Below are 19,847 nucleotides of genomic sequence, written 5' to 3' on the forward strand. Positions count from 1 at the left end.
GTATAGCATCATATGCCAATTGAAAAATGAGTTAACTATAACTAGTAAAATCAGGTTATATAAATCACTCGTTTCACCTCACATAGACTTCTGTTCATCCATTTTGTTCCTTGCGAATAGCACACAAGTAGGGGGTCTTCGTAGCCACTTGGTTACGCGTTCGCTTACTAAGCGATCGATCGTGAGTTCAAACTCAGGGCCCTCAATTGACCATCTATGTGTTGTTATAGAATAACTACGTCCACGCAACCATCATCAGCGATGGAGAACGATCTACGGTCGAAATAAGATCGATTCATCCATACAACTGCTCTGCTCCGCAAGAAACATCGGGCTGCTGTTCTATAAATAACCCAACAATGATCAATATCAACTGTCTCCGCTGTCCGGTCTGCTGAACAATGGAAGAACAGATAGAAAAACCTTACGCCTAAATGGCTACTACAGTGTAATTTACCATAATGTAATGGAACAGAAAAACCTAACGCCTAAATGGCTCTACTACTACTGTGTAATTTACAATTTATAGAAACATAAACATATGTACATGTGCACGATAAAAACCCGGCTCTGTTACAGATAAAATGTTAATGAGCCTAAGAAATAAATAAATGGGATAAAAAAAAAATAGCACACAAGTATTGAGATTGCAGCGATTACAAAATAAGATCATGCGGTTGATATTAAGATGACATAGATACACTTCCTCTAATTTAATGTTGGACGCGCTACAGTTATCTGTTAAGCAAAGAATTTATTACTTGACAATGGTGTTCATCTTTATAATTTTGAATTATATGTTGCCTCGATACTTGTGTGATCGAATAGAACGAGGAAGTGATTTGCATAGATATAATACAAGAAACGCGAATGATGCAAGAACACCGAACTTTTTATTTAGTAGATAGCAAAACTCACTATTATATAAAGGAGTTAATTTCTTTAATTCGATGCCCAGAAAGATTAAGCAAGCGGCAACAATGGCTGAGTTCAAAAAGTTGTGTATCGTACATGTGAAATCTGTGTCATGAATTATTTGCGTGTCCATAAGCTACTATGTTTAATTTTTGTTTAATTAATGATGATGGATTTTTTGCATTAATTTTGCTTTTAAATTAGATTTAAAAAAGATATATACATGAGTAGTCTACAAACGTTTGAGCCACGCGCGCGTTTTAGTAGACATAAACAACCTAGATTTTGGACATTGGCGAAAACCGACATACAATGAAAGTTTATAGGGTCTACAGTGGAAACCAGATTCGAATTTGGGATAGCCCCGACAGAATACTCGTAAGCTATCGTATTTTTTATTTTTATTGTCGTCAATCTAAATTGTAGACCGATACATTCTTAATACTACTTTAAACTACTTACTTAAAACTAAAAATCTAAAGAGAGCTGGCTGGATAATTTATTCGTTTAATTTTAAAGACGATTTTAACAAGTTACAGAATCAATTTTTTTTATTTATTTATTTCGTCAATCCAGCGTAGACTAAATATGCTGCCCAAATATTACAGTGAAATTTAACGATATCTTATGCTATTCAGATAGTCTTTGAGCATTGATCTTGACATGGTTACATCAATTGTTTCACTGTGTTCGTTACAGAGGCTCATCATACGATTAATAGGACTATATTTGGCATAATTCGTTCTTCGATAATCTATGTAAAAAATGTTAGGGTTTCTCAGGTTCCTAATCGGTGCGTAAAAATTCAGGTTTCCTAATATTTCTTCTGAGTCCACTCGTTGTGATATGATATCAATAATAAATAGAATCATGGCAGAGTTCCGACGTTAGATGGTTATGATGAGGTTTTTTCTGTGCTGTGGCAGATCTCAGAGAAAGCCTCTAGTGGAAACTTCAAGACATTGGGTTCAATTCGCTATCGGTCAAGGATCTTCCCGGGTTGGAAATTTCCTTGACATGCCTTGGGATGATTTTTTTTTCAATTTTCTTTATATTTCTTAATGATAAATTATCCACCTCAAACTATTGTAGGGGTATGAGGTGGGACCATCATCATCATCAACATTACGGCTCTTTCCATACTTATGAGCGGGGCCCGAAATCTTCGAAGGTGAAAAACGAAGACCGACTCTACTCTCCGTAGCTTCGCTTCGATTAGAACTGCTTCGGCAGTCGCCGCCAATAAAAAGTGACTTGACTAGAAAATGAATTGACTAGCGAGGATGACTGGTGAACTAGTCCAGTCAGTGGTTATTTTAACTGACTCGATTAATACATAATACAAATAATACAAATATATATATACATATATAATACAAATCTGCCTCTTCATTCAACTGACTTCAATCCACATTTCTACTCCCCTAGGAACGAAATTTATACCCGCGTACGCAATCTTATTTTTACGTCCATATAAAGAGGAACGAAAACATGATTTCTGATGCAAAAAAGAAGTTACCCCACCAATGGACGGTTTATTGTCTACCCATCGTGAATTCAAACCAACGAACTTAGATATTTATCAAGTATGCTATAAAGGTCCTCGTGTTGGTATTAGCGTTCAAAACAGCGTACACACACTGACGCTATTTTATACGTGTGAGTAAATTTCGTGTACGATACAAAAGAATCTAGCTCACCTGTAGCGTATGTCAAACCACGTTGAACTCAAACATCGATGCATGTACACGTACATGGGAAAGAGAGAAAGAGAGGAACGAATTCGTTTTGGGGGGAAGTCACTTCAAAATGCAATGGGGACAATTTGACTGGAAAGAATGAAATGATATAGTCGAGTCGGTAGAGTGAGATAGCGACTAAACGGCCGACTGACTGTTTAGTCGTATTGGCGGAGAAACTGCGTGAAGAAGCCAAAAGTCATTACTAACTGAATACGGAATTGGTCAGTCAGATAGTCAGCTGACTATCCCCAGTTGACTATGACTATGCAGAGTCCTGCTTGTGAGTTTTTCAAAAGTGGCACATATTTTCTTTTTCCTCGGAAAACTGTAGCTGTATGTTTATAAACACGTTTAGCTAGCGAAACAGTCAAAGACAAAAAATCTTCAGTTTTTTTTTATTTTATCCAACTTATTTTTTCGTTATTTTCGTGTTTTTACTCCGCAAAAATTATATTCTCCCAGCTATGAGAATCCTACTTTGCTCCACTCACATCGAATACCTCTATGACCTTTATCGTCTGCATATATCTGTATTTTATCTGCCACAAGCACATAGAAGTACCGTGTGGCGTTCTCTCACTAACTTGCCTCCCTTTTATTGACATTCGTTCATTCTAGATGGCGATCATGACTTTTCTAAAACGTCTTCCAAATATTTGCGATCGAAACGATATTCAGAATATCGATAATGAATTTAGGTAGATCCGAAACCTGGATTTCACTCACTTCATTGTAAACGAAAACAAGGATGTGCTGGGATAAAATTTTATTACCAAAAATGAACAATAATTTAATTTAAAAATCACAACTATTATGATTCTGTCGCATTCCTCAGCAACCGTTAAACGGTTATTTTCAGAATAGAAACTAAGGAAAATAACACGGGCAAAAACTGTGCGAGGAATTCTAGCTTCCAAAAAATATTCAGACATGCATAACGTTTGCATTAAAAAAATGGACAAAAATTGCCTATTTTTCATGGGTTTACCTTCACATGCACTGACGAAAATACCCATGCAGCATCAATTATAGTAACCCATAAGTCAGGAGAAAAAATTGGCAACTCTATCAGTCGAGCTCTAACCGTAAAGGCGAGAACAGTGAAGCTAATCCGTTCAGAAGTGTGCGCGTTCAAAAAACGGTACCCCGTGTAGCATGGTACTGGTGTGGAATCGTTTCGTAATTTTTAAATTCAGATCCAACGTTCCTATAAAAAAAAAGGAAAGCATGAGTCTCTCGGGTGTGTTGGTTCGTGGGTGTCTTGGCTAAAACACAGCCGCCGAATCCAATCCAGCCAAGTTGCTCAAATCTAAAAAGAGGAGCGGCACTCGTTGCCATACAACCAATACATAGAAAGAAGAGAGAATCCACACAGGAGAGATTGTGGGCGGTCAACGATTCGATAACACTGAAGAAATTCGTGACGCAGTTACATCGTACTTCAAAAAGTTGGACGCTACGCACTTCGCGCTCGGGATAGAAAAACTCGTGTCACGCTATGAAAAATGCCTCGAACGTTACGGCGATTATGTAGAAAAAAAAAGAAAATAAAACGTAGATTACGAAAATCACCTTGTTTTTTAACCTTACTTTATTTTTTCGCGATTTCTGAGGCACTGAAACTTATTTTTTGAACGAACCTCCTACATATTTGGTAGTGCGAAGCTTGATATTATGATTAAACATGATTGATTGAGAGAAAACAAGTGTAGCTCAGTGTGCAATGTGACTTTTTTCATTTAGACCGTATTGGTTCGGAAATATTAGGCGATTTGCTTAGGGGGTCCAAATTACCCCCACTTACCCAACATGAATTGGGTGACAGATAGATAGTCACAAGGTGGAGACAGCTACGATGCAGCCGTAAGCAGACTGCGACTTGCTCGAGGTGATCGCAAATCATTAATGGAACAATTTGAGCATAATAATCGTGAATATTCAACACGTGAAGAAACTGCAAAACATGGTAAACGGTGGAACGATAAAAATCTGGTCGAAAAATACATGTAGTTTGGTTAATTTTTTTATTTAGAAAATCATTTCATTTTTCTTTAGTACTGGATGGTCTCAAATGTCCCGGGATTTTTAATTAAAGCAATCGTTTTTTAGGCAAAGCTGAATTTATTCCTTAACACAGCTTCCTTCGAGAGTGATACACTTGGTATAGCGAGTTTCCAATATTTCACTTCCCTTTCTGTAGTACGAAACGTCTAAGTCTTCGAAATATGCCTCAGTGCCACTCTGCAGACTGCTTGTTGAACTCAGGAGTGTGGTAATCGATCCACGTTTCATCCATTGTCACAAAACGTCGAAAGAAGTACACTCGATTACGCTTCAACATCGCCCAACCGGCTGTTGAATCATCAACGCGCCGCTGTTTTTGGTCGACAGTCAACAAACGCGGCACCCATCGTGCGAATAGCTTTTCCATGTCCAAAATGTCGTGCAAATTGTATCCCACTCGTTCTTCTGAAATGCCTACGGCCTCAGCTAACTCGCGGAACTTCACTGTACGATCGTTCAAAACGAGTCGATGCCCTTGTTTTACGATTTCTGGATTCGTAGTCTCTTTTGGCCTTCCAGAGCGAGATGCATCTGCGGTGCTTATACGGCCCGTTTTAAATTCATTAAACTACCGATAAACTGTTGTTCTCGAAGGAGCAGAAGTGGAATAACGTTTCGTCAACCACTGCATTGATTGTTCAAGAGCTTTTCTCATCAAAAATCATTTGATTAAAATACGATATTCCTCTGTTTCCATTTTCTATACGAATGCTCAAGTAGTGACACTTAAACAACTGTAGTTTGTACACAAACAAATGAAATGTTATCGAAATTCACACATAAGCTAGTAACAGATGAACTTTTCGAAATGAATCTTGTTTGAAATTTTAGTGGCGCCACTTGTTGAAAAATTCCGGGATTTTTCAGCCCATGTAGTAGTTCAATCAATAGTACACAAAGAAACAATATTAATTTCTTTGAACAGCCTTTTCTTTCATGCAATGTTGCACAGCGATCTCGTTAACTTTGTTCGATGCAGAACGACAATTTGCTTTGAACTATATCTTGCTTTCCATCACTTTTTGTGTTATTTTCCGGTTCCGCATGACAATATCTCTTTAACACCTTCGTCGTCCCGTCACCAAGCTATGGGTGACACCTTCCAAAATTGAATAGGATTTTTGAAAAGAATTCGATAGAATAGGCACCTGAGTGGAACTATAGGATATGTAGAAAAATAATAAAATTATAACCATATCAATATGATGTTTATACTATACTTTTTATTAAATTATAGTGCGGCTGGTTTGTACTGCAGCTTTTTGCGAAACCCATATAATATGACTTTGGAATGGGTTATTGTTGTCAATTCATCTTCAAATTGAATAAAATATTGCTAGATCATGTACACTCTGTCCAACTTCTATAAGACCCCCCCTGATTCTATTTCGTTGCAACATAAACAGTTAGAATCAACAAGATACATTCATACATTGTTGAATGTTTAGAATAAAGTAAATTTAACGTCAATTTCGTTCAAAAGAGTTGTTTGTTTATTTATTGTGTTTAAATATGATAATTTAAGCTGTCCAGTTTCTATAAGTCAACTTCAAAATTCATAAGTATTATCAATGAAAAATTCAAGACGATCGGCTGATTTACATGTCAATAATTTGTAACCTTGCCATTTCGACTAATAACCTTGAAAATTCATGTTGGCATACTATTTACCAAATTCTGCTGAACAGATTTCTAGATATTTTTTCATTTTTCCGAAATTGCGACCTTGAGGTTTTCAATCGGGGTGCACCGTTTTCGCTCAGATCCCCCCTAAGATTTTCAACAGTCTGGTGAGCGATCCGGCCAGTCCAAAAAAATTGGTTTTTGGTCCTTAATCCATTGGTTAGTTTACTTGCTGGTATGAATAGTAGCGTTATTTTGCTGGAATGTGAATTTTTTGTGACGATATCCACGCAAAAACGGTAGGAGAGAGTATTCCAGAACATGCATGTAATCCTTGAATGATGTGAAAGCTATCTTGAGCTTTCCGGTTGCACAGAATCCCGCCCAAATCATGCACGATCCTCCACCAAAATTACTGGTTGATAAATACTGTTCCTTCTTCCGTAAATCACGCCAGTGCCCGTTGAAACCATGAGGACAATCCAAATTGAACTTTTTTTTGTCAGTGAATATAATCTATACATTGAAGATTTCTTCTCTCTCCGTGAGGACTTTTCCCTTCGGCATTTTCCAGATTTAATTGATCAAAATAACTAAAACAACGGAAAATGTAACTGATCTTATAGAAACATGACAGTTGAAAATACGAAAACATTCGTTTACGTTCAGCGCTTGCACACCCATATGAAAATCATGCAGTGTATGGTAGTCACCAATACCTACACACAAGAATATAAATTGAAGCATTGTTTGTTCACAATGACACAAAGCAGCAAGTCTTATAGAAGTTGGACTGAGTGTAGAAGTTGTCTACAAACTAAGTTCGATCTTCATTTAATATTTTATCCGTAAATTGGACTCCGCAAGAAACTCAGAAAAGTCGCTTTGGGTGACGAAAGTGTTAAAAACTTCAAATGTTTCTCCAGGCATTCCTCGGGGTATATGTGCTGGCTGATGGAATTCCGCTTTTCCTGCCGCAGGAACATATGGCCTGCCGTACCAGGTATTTTTAGCGGAATTTGGATCATTAACCCGGACATATCTACAAAATGAGGGGTGCTCGGCTTTATAAATGCACACTCAGAAGAAATGATTAATCGTTAAAAATTAAGAAAAAAAAATGTTTTTTTTCCAAAAAGTAGTCTTATTATTTTGCGAATATTATATGTATGCAAAGTTGCTTAAATGACCCATGTCTTTACACCCACTACGTTTCACTACTATCTGAGATAGTGCGGCATGAAATTCGTCTATTACGGATCAAAGGCCATGTAGTGGTATGCCGCCAACAATAATCCTCCCAAAATGCCAGAGATCCGCCCAGTGGAGATGTATAAGATCATCTTCAAACAGAACCCGAAGAAGACTCAAAAACCTGTTGAAAGTGAAATGCAGTTCAAAGCAAACTGGGGTTCTGAAGTGAACAAAAAGATGAAGTAGCTGCACAGAATCTTATGATAACGAAAAGCCCGACAATTCATATCAACCAGAAGCTTAGCTCGATTTTTTGTATTTCATACTAATTGAAAAGAAAATAATTTGATTCTTTCAAAACAAATTTATTCAATTTACACTCATACTTGTTTAACACATTTCGATAGTAACACCCTTTAGAGCACTAAGACAATGTACATAAAAATCGATGTAACCTATTTCACAAGATGAGCTTATTTTTCGTGTGAATCGCAAAAACATTTTTCAGTTAGTTCTAATCCTTTAACCAGTTTGTTTTAGTTACTGTGACTAAATGACGTGGATATTTGGACATGATTCATCATTACCACATCGATTACCGTTATCAGCAAATCGATGTTCAGCACTGATTTCCATATCCCGAATATCACTTCACGTTTACCGATGTTTATCGCCATAGGGTATCTCTTCGGTTCATCGTGAGTGATTTAAGTATCATACACAGCTAAATTAGCAGCTGATATCACCTGTTATCACATTTTATCGTACGTACGATCAAAACGCCAACTACCACACGAAAAATATAATATTTATATCCGCCTGGTGCAACATACAATGTCCATGCAAGCCGAAATTACTAGTTGTCGTCAGTATATAAATCGGCTGACCGGAGAGCTCGAGAATCAGTCTAAATTTACTCATCCGGAATTGTTGTTTAACCCTAGTGCGGGCCTAACCATGACCAGATTTATCGTTGCAATACTGTTGTTCGGGTTGACGACTCAAGGTGTGAAAATTACAGAATAATTCTAATACCTAATGTTTGTGATCGAAACAACGATTTCATTTCATCTAACGTAGCTCGCGCCCAGTTGACCTGTTTTGTGTGTGAAAACTGTCCGGATCCTTTCGATACCAGTTCAAATCGTCAAATATCGTGCGCTGAACCTCCTACACCACCCGTGACACCACCAGGAGAAGGAACGACCACCACACCAGTCACTCCGCAAACGTCTCCAGATCCAGAGACTCCCATTCTCACCCCGCCACCAGTCGTTACAACGAGCGGTCCTCAGAGAGCACAATCCGAGGAACATGATTCGGTGTTATCTGCACCTAACCCTGTGGGGCGTTGGAAGAGACAGTCTGGGAATCAGATTTCCCATCGTTGCTTTTTAATCGTTCACAGTACGGATAGTTCTACTGTAATCTATGTTTTTGTATATTTACAACGGGAATTAATTTCCTCTCCACAGATGGAGTCACGCGTCGTGGCTGCGTTATCCACGTGAATGATCAAATGGAAACCTGCCGGAATGCAAACAATGGAATTCAGCCATCGTCCGATTGCCGTATCTGCGATTGGTCAGGATGCAATACTGCTGGTGGATTAAAGCTTTCAATTGCTGCCCTGCTAACGGCACTGCTGGTTACGATCAAATTTTTGTGATTTCTACAGCCATCTCACTTTTTGTTGTTATAATCTCTTGATACTTGATCAAACAAGAAAGTACCATCGAATCGAACTACTCGATTACTCATACTCAATGGACACGAAGAGGAAATCCAGCTGCGCGTCGTAAAAAGAGCGGGTAATCCGGAGAGGAAATACCTTAGACCCAAGTACATTGATTAATTACTAAGCACATTAGTTTAGGCTAGTCAATTATCTGCTTGTCACATAATCCTCAAATCCGTTTCATGGAAGTGTGGCATTCTTTTGATTGATTGATCCATCTTGTTTAACGAACTGTTTTAGTAGGTTCCAGTTCTTATCTTGTCCATTACATACCGTGAACCTGTGTAAGATATTTATGGGCCTGTTAGATTTTGTATAATAATAAAACATCAATTTCACCTAATCTTATCTTACGCGATCGATGACAGACAGACACTTTTCGTTCGGTGCAAAACGCGATGAGCATGATAAACATGATGTGGGTATGATGATAACGTTTTCGTTGTAAGATACGTAAACCATTGTGTTCGGACAAGTATGTTTATGTTTCTTGAAAAAACAAGCAGCCTAAGCGAACCCCATCTAACATTTAATAGTTCTTCATTTGTAAAAGTTCTGGTTGTTGATGCTCGTAGATGTCGAAATTTTCGAAGCTGTTTATTAATGGAATTTGCAATCATTTCAGTTTGATGGTGGTCGAAACATCTTGAAAATCGTCATTCATTCATGGGATGAATATGCCTAAATTATATCAATGATGAAACTCTCGAAAGGGCTCGGCAGTTCGACCCTCATCGAATGTTTTAACCTCAAACCGCTACGTAGTTTATATGAAGACTCATCTTTAAAACTGTATCACTAACGAATCCAGTAGTTAGCATAGACTCTGGTGTTCGGTGGTGGCTAACATTAAATATCAAAGCGCTATTTATCTCTCAAGATAGACCGCTCAGAACAACGGAGGTTAATGCTTTCCACGTTAAGAGAGGATGGTGTCCTGTTGATAGGATAGAACTGTACATGTAATTTTCTCAGCAAAACAGAGACTGATGCAAATCTGGCAATTCTCTCAACACCCATCTGTTATATAATCAACCAGAACTGCGATAATTTGTAATAATGGTCTGTACTACGACTTATTTGGAAACCCATGCTTTATATCGCTTTTCACTAGAAATTAGTTAGTAACCTGTCGAATATTTATTCGCCTTATTAAAATAAATTATGTATCTACCATTAAAGTTGCTGTTAATTTTGATGATTTTATTAGAATTCCTCAACATAAAAGGGTGTTCTTAAGAAATACAGAGTGTCGTATCCAAGAAAATGCCGCGTCGATGACACAGGACTACGGAATTATTTAATTCAATCCGTGTGTTTACCACTTCGTCTTCTTTCAAGTCCTATAGTAGATTGGTCGGGTGAACATCGAGCTTCGTCATACCCACCTTTTATGGTAACAGTCAGTGATTGCGAGACGAAGAAGCTTTAGTCGACATTGTGACATTCCCCGCTCAGAACCGGTCCCCAATTCTTGAAGCAATTCGAATGGGATTAAACTGCGTGATTGCTACAGGAAGCACACTTCTGACGACACAATTTAAAGGCATAGGAGTTGAAGAACACACATTAAGCAGTCATTGAGACGGTCTGTGCGCAAATATGTTCCATCTCTACAAAATCGTATTAACTCAAGAATTAAATGGACATAATCATTCTAGTCGCAAAAATCTTTGTGAAGAAATACTTCAGACAGCCCCTTTACACGCGTTTTCATAAACAATTATGAAGATTGCTTCCACCTGAAGGGGGGTTTCAAACAAGCCAATTCAAGGGATCCCAATGTAATATATTTACACTCTCCAAAGGTTACAGTATACAGATTTTCAACGTTTGAGAATCAGGGACCACTTCTGTCTAGAAAAGCCGTTGTGTGTGGCAACAGCATTAGGTAAGACTGCTGACGGCTTGCTAGTTGGATCGAGACTGAGTAACCAATCGTCCGTGGCTTACTTACAGGGTCCGGCAATTGAACTGTTACATTACTTCAACAGTAATTATTACGTTGCACAGAAAATTGTATTTGACGACCCCTCGTCAGTTTGTTTACATTGTGTCTTAGCTGCAAGTGGATGAATGTGTTACTTTTGAGATCGAGTGTTATCCGCAAATATGGATATCGACCAGAAACGTAGTGCTGTAATTGCCTTGTTCCTAGCTGAGAAATGTCAGAAAGACATAGTTCGTGAGCTGTCCGCTATACCTGTGTGCAGAAGTTTTGTACACCGTACAGTTAAAAGATACCTGGAGACCGGAAGTACCAAAAAACGATATCGTGGGGGACGTCAAGCTACTGTGTTCACTACCTGCCATGGTGAAGATTGTCAAGAAGCGCCTTAAGAGAAATCCTCGACGTAGTGCCACTAAATTGGCGAAGGATCTTAAAATTCGGATCGAAGTCTCCGTCGGATCCTGAAAGATAAACTACAGACCAAACCTTACAAGATCCAAAAGGTTCAAGACCTTTCGATGAAGCAAAAACAAGAACGAGTAAAAAGAGCGAAAGCGCTGCCGAAGAGGGCCGCGGAAGGAAGGTCGGAGAATATCGTGTTCACCGACGAGAAACTCTTCACCGTAGCGCAGTTCGTGAATAAGCAGAACGACAGAGTTTGGTTGCCAGAAAGATCGCGAACCCATGCTGACGTACTGACGGCGACCAGGCGACAGAAACCTGCATCGGTGATGGTTTGGGCCGGAATCACCCGTGATGGCCGGACTCCGCTGGTTTTTGTCCCTGAAGGAGTTAAGATCGACCAAAATACGTATCGGGAACTAGTTCTACAGAATGTCGTCGAATCGTGGGCACGTCGTCATTTTGGTTCCAGAGGTTGGGTTTTCCAGCAAGACTCGGCACCGGCACACAAAGCGAAGAAAACCCAACTTTGGATTGCAGAGCATTTTCTAGGGTTCATTGCGAGTTCGGAGTGGCCGGCGAGTTCGCCGGACCTGAACCCTATGAACTTCGCTGTCTGGAGTATGTTGGAGGCCGAAGTCTGCTCTAATAAACATGAAAGTTTGGAAGCCCTGAAGACATCTGACAGCAGCCTGGGATAAAATACCACAAGAGCATCTGCGGGCCTCTTACGTTGCGTTCCTCGATCGTCTGCGGCGAGTGGTTAAACTCAAGGGCGAACAGGTTGAATTGTACCAGTGATTTTTTAAAAAATGATTTGTTTTGAAGCAAAATTGGATAAATTTTGTTTGCTTTGATCAATTTATCTGTTTGTTTATAAACAAAAGGTTATAAACGAGCGGTGTTGATTTGCAATATCTCCTCTCTCCACAGTGTCAGTACGAATGAACGTTGCATTTACATTTCTAGCGAGCGATTTACGCACGTGGTATATAAAAATTATGTTTCACGGCTACACCAATTTCTTAGAATAGAGAGGACGAGTAAGAACAGAAATATACAGGTCAAATAAATGGGAAAATGGTGTTTCCAATTTTTGTTAATTTAAAACGTTTATCAATAAGAGAATCGTAATGTATAACGTATCAAACCATTCTTAGAGATTTTCTAATTCGATTGATTCGCAGCAAAAATATTTCATAAAAACTTTGACATGATATGACAATGGAATATTTTTACGATGCTGCATTGGGGTGAATTGAAAATGGAAGGGTAGTTTAGGATAAACATAAAATTATTATATTAACCACTTGTCCTACGATTTAATTTCAAACAGCATGGACCAAACACGAGTACATCGAGTCGTTCCACTATGCAGTGCGAGCGCCAGGTTCGATGTTGTAGGTATTGGCACAGTCTAAACATCACGGGTGTGGTTCGAAGTTATAGGTTGACGAGTTAAAATCCATTCCTGAATGGCCAGAGATTCAAAGTGGCATTAGTAAAAAAAAACTTCCAGGAACAGGAATTATAATTAATGAGATAAAATGTAAGAAATTTGTAAAGCTTACTGATTATATTTCGTGTTTGCCTAGTAGAACCACATCTGTTGAAAGGATTTTTCTCAATGATTAATATTCGGACACAATATTGTCGCGGCTCAATGTTTGAACTATTTATAAACCAAAAAATATGACTCATTCATATTTTTTGGGCTTCCGTGTTCCGTTTTCATTCCTGAAAAAAAAAACAAAAAAAAATAGAGGAACATAGTGCACAGTCGGAAATTTTAAGTGATTTTTGACATGCTGTAATTCCGTGAAAAATTAAAAAATTATCGATGGGATGCACATCTTTTCGAAGCTACAACTTTCAGGTATTAGAAAATTTTACGTACATATTTTTATCTTGGTGTGTGTAGTTGTAGTGGGCAACAATATCGGGAAAAATGAAAAATCGATTCTCTTTGTTTTTTCAAGAATATTCCGGACTAAAACAATTTTTGGCTAACCAACTCAATAGCAAATCCAATTAACCTTGTTAACCAGCTTTAATTTGATTCCAAAAACGTTCTTTAGGACCTTCCCACACAGAAATATTTCGGTTTGAATGAAAAATTACCCCTTCGTCTCTGATGATGAATAATTCAATAAACAGCCATCGCACCGCAAATCAAAAGGCAGTTTTGAAAACTCCAAAAAATTCTGCACAAGGACAATTTGTTACTTTGACGAAAAAAAAATATTTTAATTTTTTGCATCGATTTCGATATGAATGAATGAACAATATGCGTTGATTTTCACGAAGATACAGCATGCCAAAAAATCACTTAAAATTTCCGACCTCGCACTCTGTTCCTCTAATTTTTTTGTCGAGTATATTTGGTCAACTTAACTCTTTGTGGTCGTTTGTCTGCCCTCAGCCACCATACCTTTTTTACCGTTCTGGTCGTTTGTCTGCTCTCAGCCACCACAGCAAGAAACCATGCTAATCTTATATTTTACGCGACCAAGTATCAGTTTTTGTTTTTCCTAAACGAAACTTGATGTCTAATGAACCTGTTCACGAATCAATACGGCGCTCCTACGAGTATTAGATAACGGTACTAAGTATCAAACAAAGTGGTCACCCACACAAAATAACGCACAGTGCGTTGAATGCATAAGAATGTGTGGCAAAAAATCATAACAGCAGAATTTAGCCATTGTAACACTTTGGGGTGATGGAAAAGATTGTTCATAAATATCAGAACTACTTTTTGCATAAATGTCTCATGTTATTTGAATAATCGTATAAGTGTCTCAAGCGATAAAATCTTTGTTCATTTCATGTGAAAACTTTTAATCATTTCGGATACGCTGAAATCATTATTTGAGTAACTGGTTTGAATTATGCTGAAGTAGTTGTTTTGAAAGAGCAGAATAAATGTTTGCATAAGTGTCTTATGTGACCTGAATAATCTGTAAAATAAACTTTGTTAAAATTGAAAAGTGCTCATCTTTTCGGATATACATTGCTGGCATTAATTATACATTTATTGCATTAATGGCAAAAGTGTCTCATATTCAATGCATAATAAAAATAAAATTATGTATTAATTATACTTCATATGATTTACTCTTGAAGACTATTTGGAAAGATTTCGCACAAAATAAATTAAAAAATGTTTATTTTTCGTAGTCTTGCATGCATCACTGCAAGGAAAATAATTCCGACCAGTACGATACCCATGCTCAAATTCAATATGACCGCAAAGGGTTAAATTAGAGTGAATAAATTGTTATCTTATTTGATATCACTTATATGATACTGAAATTAAAAATTTTACTTAAAGAAACAAAAAAATATATTTGTATTGGAAAAAAAAGTTCAATACAAATTGTGTCCGAGACACGACCGCTTAGTTGACGTAGGATTAGACTATCTGTTGATTTTGGATATGTTTGAAGAATTACATCGTTAAACTCTTTGATAATGATTTGGTTTGAATGCCTCTGTTAGGGAACACATTTCGGTAGGAACAAAAGTTCCCCCTACTTTCATGTATTTGTAATGCCGATTTCCCTCAGGCAGCTTAGTTTTGATGTCTCTGTTAGGGAACGCATTTCGGTAGGAACAAAAGCTTCCCCTACTTTCATGTACTTGCAATGCCGATTTCACCCAGGCAGCTTGGTTTTGATGTATCTGTTAGGGAACACATTTCGGTAGGAACAAAAGTCCCCCCTACATTCATGTATTTGCAATGCCCATTTCCCCCAGGCAGCTTGGTTTTGATGTCTCTGTTAGAGAATACATTTCGGTAGGGACAAAAGTTTCCCCTACTTTCATGTATTTGCTATGCCGATTTCCCCCAGGCAGCTTGGTTTTGATGTCTCTGTTAGGGACCCGCCGCATGTTTCGTCAATTTTGACCAATCAGAAGTGGGTAGAAGTGGGTTGAGATTTTTCAATTGTTCGATAGTTAGTTTCATGACATATATTATTTTCTTTAATATAAAAAAATGTTATGGAGTGCCGAAATCGATTGACGCAAAAATTTCATCAATCCATCATGAAATGACTGAGCAATAAGCGTTTGAAATTGGACAATTTTCACGATGTGCTCGATTTTCGATTTTCAATTTGTACCCCAATATATTCCCGAAAGACGTAATCCTACGTCAAAAATCAGTGGCAAAAACAAGGTGCTCACTTGGAACCGGCTTGCCGCTAGGAAGTTCAGTAGCAGCAAGGTAGTAGTTGGGAAAAATATTTCAAAACTTAAAACTTTCGGATCAGTGGTAGATCGCTGATAATCTGATAGGCCCCTAGAGTTCTGGAAAACGGTTCTCTGGACGGAAAAATCAAAATACAATCTGTTTAACTGGATGCTGCTGGTTCGGGTATGGCCCAGATCGGATGAGGAGCTATAGTAACGCCAAATTAAAGGCATGATTTTTTAAGTACTTATTCTAATTAAATGAGCTTGACAGTATTCACGGTCTAGCTCTCTCAAACTTAAATGACGGTTACCGAGCACCATTCCTTTTATTTTGTCGATGGTTTCATTGATTGTAAAGGTGGATGGTCAACCTTGACGTGGAAAATCGTTCATCTCTTCTCGGCCGTCAGTGTTTGCCAATTGATCCATTTACTGAAAAAATCGTTTTCGTCCGTTCAAATATGATCTTACAGAAATCATTTCCCCCCAGCGGCAACACAAAAGAGAACGAGACTAATCTGCATAGATTCGCACTTCATGACACACTAGCACGTGAGCAAACTATATGATTATTTAGCTCGATAGAGGCTAAGAGAAGCGTAGTCAGATTATATTTTTCATTTTTAACGCTGCTATCCCTTGAAATATATATATTCATATAGACCGCATAGTTTTACTAGCAACAGCGCTCCAGTGAGAAACAAAAACTCTCTCGTTTTAGCTCTTTTCCCATTCGTTGCTCTCCGCAAATTGTGACTGAATGGTGACGTAATTTTTCTTGTATCACTTCTCGCTCTGCACATGTCTGTGCAGTGGTTTTCGCTATGGTAGAACGGGACGATATATGCGGTTCAAACTTGTATACAGGCTTCGAAAATGTTTGCGATGTTTGGTACAGTTCGGATATGCCATCAACAGTCTCCGTTCCTCTCTTGGTTTAATCATTTAGTGTAACACAAGTGATTACTGTCATTCATACAAGGATCTAAAACTCGGGGTCAGTCACCGGTGACTGACGTGGCAGTCAATGTGTTAATGGTTTTAATTGATGAAAATTTCAAGCATTCTCATTTTCCCGTACATTCGTTCTGCACATTCGTATGCTTACATACCCGTGCTGTCAATGAACTGTTTTTATATATCACTGCAAATCAGTTGCGGGTAAATCGGTCGCTCGAAATGCAAATGCAGGCACAGCAACATGTGAATGGACACTATAAGGAGAGGAAATATTACTATTCAAGTTCCTCCCGATTGCAACTTATTAACACGGGTTAGAGGGAGTGAACATGGCAATGGATCCTCAGGTGGAATAGCTCGCTTTGAAAATGAATATTATGAACGAAAACATACAGGGTTTTCCATTTCGGGATTCCGAAAGTATACAGCCCTGCGCTGACAACCGTTTGACATAGCTGTCAACCGAAGCATCATATCGTTAGTTGAATGTCTGCCATTTTACAATATGGATCGACGACAACGTGTTAATTTTGTAAAATTGTACTATAAAAATGATGAAAAACCGGCAAATGTTTTTCGAGCATTACGGACGGATTTTGGTCGTCATGGTTGGCCTACAGAGCACACAATCGCTAATGTAGTGCGTAAATTCGAACAAACTGGATCCGTAGTGGATATTGTGAAACCTGTGCATCATCGTAATGTGCGTTCGGCCGAAAATATTGCTGCTGTTGCTGCCAGTGTGGAGGAAGACCCGAACGTTTCGATTCCACGGCGTGCTCAGCAATTGGGCTTGTCAAACACATCATTGTGGCGAATTTCGCATTTGGACTTGCACCTACATCCATATAAAGTCCAACTGGTACAAAAATTAGAGCGTGGTGACCATGGAATGCGTCGGGCATACGTCGATTGGGTGAACGAACAACAGCAGCAAAATGCTGAATTTTCGCATCAAATTTTCTTCAGCGATGAGGCACATTTCGAGCTCGGTGGCAATGTGAACTCCCAAAATTTCCGTATATGGGGCTCAGAAAATCCACACGTGATTGTTGAGAGGCCATTGCATCCGCCAAAAGTCACTGTTTGGTGCGCATTATGGTCTGGTGGAGTCATCGAGCCGTATTTCTTTGAAAATGAGGACGGCGAGACGGTAACTGTGAATGGTGAGCGCTATGGCCGCATGTTAACCGATTTTTTTGCCACAAATTGAAAATATGGATACGGATGACATGTGGTTTCAGCAGGACGGCGCCACGTGCCACATAACACGACCGAACATGGCCATATTGCGAACGAAATTTGAGGAATGCATAATTTCGCGTTTTGGTGATGCCAATTGGCCGTCCAGATCATGCGATTTGACCCCGCTAGACTTTTTTTTGTGGGGTTATGCGAAAGACCGTGTCTATGCCAACTCTCCGCTAACTCTTGAACATTTAAAAGACAACATTCGTGAAGTTATGACCGAGATACCGCCCCATATGTGCCGAAAAGTCATCGAAAATTACCTGTTCCGGATCAAGGTGTGCGAGGAAGCCCTAGGTGGACATTTGAATGATGTTGTATTTCACACATAATGGCATAAACCAAACTTTAATTTGGAATAAAAGTTTCATCCAAATTCGAATTCTAAGTGTGTTTTATTTCAATTTACTTTCGGAATTGAAAGTTGCAAAACCCTGTACTTTCCTGTACCGAACATGTGTTCCATGTAACAAAGAAACATGTTATTTGCAGGTGAATCAAGAATCTTGAGCGGAAATGGCGTCTGAAAATAAATTTATATTATAATGAATAGTTTTGGTAGAAGTTCAACAAAATTTATAGTAAAAGGAAATTGTAAAAGACCAATTAGAAGATCAATTAATGAAGAGTTCTGTGATTGAACCCTCAAACGTTCATATATTAAGAAAATGTGGATGTTCGAAAGAATTTATATCAAAAAATAAATTTTGGGCGGGACGAAGTACACCTGGTCAGGTAGTGTAGAATAATAATAAAATCAAAATCATAAAAATATAACGTTTATACTATACTTTCATTGATTTATATTATGGATGGTGTGTACTGCTGTTGCTTGCGAAATCCATATTATATGACATTGACATGTGTAAGCGTTGTCTACAAAGTTTGATCTTTATTTAACACTTTATTCGCAAGTTGGGCCCCGCAAGAAACTCAGTCGGAGCGCGTTGGGCGACAAACGTGTTGATTCTGATATCATAGCGTTTTTGCTGGATACAAAGTTCGAGAGCCAATTCTTTTTGGAGGATCGATGATGTGTCTTAAATGAAATCGCGATGCGACTATGTTCGCAACTTCACATAGGTGGAGCTCGAAGAAGTAGTACAAAGTATCGGTTTCCATGATGTCTGGTGGAGAAAGCTTTTCTATTGTTGCGTTGCACACACACGTTGTTGTTGTTGTTGTTGTTTTTGTGTAGCGAGGGTAAGAATGAATTCTGAATGAACCATTTTCAGCTGATTTTACGAAATCACGCAAACAAACGGTATTTTTCCAGACCACAAAAACATTCTACTAAAAATTCATATCTAAAATTTCAATACGTGCTGAAATAATATCAAGCGAATTTCCAATTCACCAATCAACACTATCATTTTTTGAGCAATTGTCAAACCATGCATGTTCCAATTTTTTTACTTTTCACGTTTATGCAATATTGTTTATATGCAACATCGTATAACACCTAGGGATGTCGGAATATCTATAGTGTTCCTGAAATAACTCTCTGTGTGATAGTCGGAATTTTTCATCCAGAACAGTAATGCACAACCTGTTTATTGACAATTTAAAGCTCGAATCACCGAAATTTGCACAACGAGAATGATTTGTTAGTCCCAAGCGTCATTCTGTGTGTTCTTTGTGCAATTTGGTTGGTTCAGGTCAATCACGGAGAGCAACTACGAATTGTGCAGTCTACCCAAGCTCAAGCTCAAGCTCAGAACAGTATTGCTCAACCTGAAGCAATATTATTTGTCATGTTTGGCAATCAGGGCGGGTGATAAGATGGATACGAAATCAGGGTCCGCTTGGC

At 38.4% G+C, this 19,847-nt stretch overlaps 1 protein-coding gene across 1 annotated transcript; it reads left to right on the forward strand.

Annotated features, from left to right (window-relative positions):
* Positions 1–8,453: 8,453 nt before the first annotated feature.
* Positions 8,454–9,481, forward strand: LOC129776633 (uncharacterized). Its single transcript, XM_055782379.1, has 3 exons — positions 8,454–8,544; positions 8,619–8,945; positions 9,014–9,481. Exons 1-3 carry the CDS (start codon positions 8,496–8,498, stop codon positions 9,205–9,207), a joined length of 570 nt encoding a protein of 189 aa, XP_055638354.1. The 5' UTR covers positions 8,454–8,495; the 3' UTR covers positions 9,208–9,481.
* The last annotated feature ends 10,366 nt before the right edge of the window (positions 9,482–19,847 follow it).

This window comes from Toxorhynchites rutilus, chromosome 3 (genome assembly GCF_029784135.1).
Source record: "Toxorhynchites rutilus septentrionalis strain SRP chromosome 3, ASM2978413v1, whole genome shotgun sequence".
Lineage (NCBI taxonomy): Eukaryota > Metazoa > Arthropoda > Insecta > Diptera > Culicidae > Toxorhynchites > Toxorhynchites rutilus.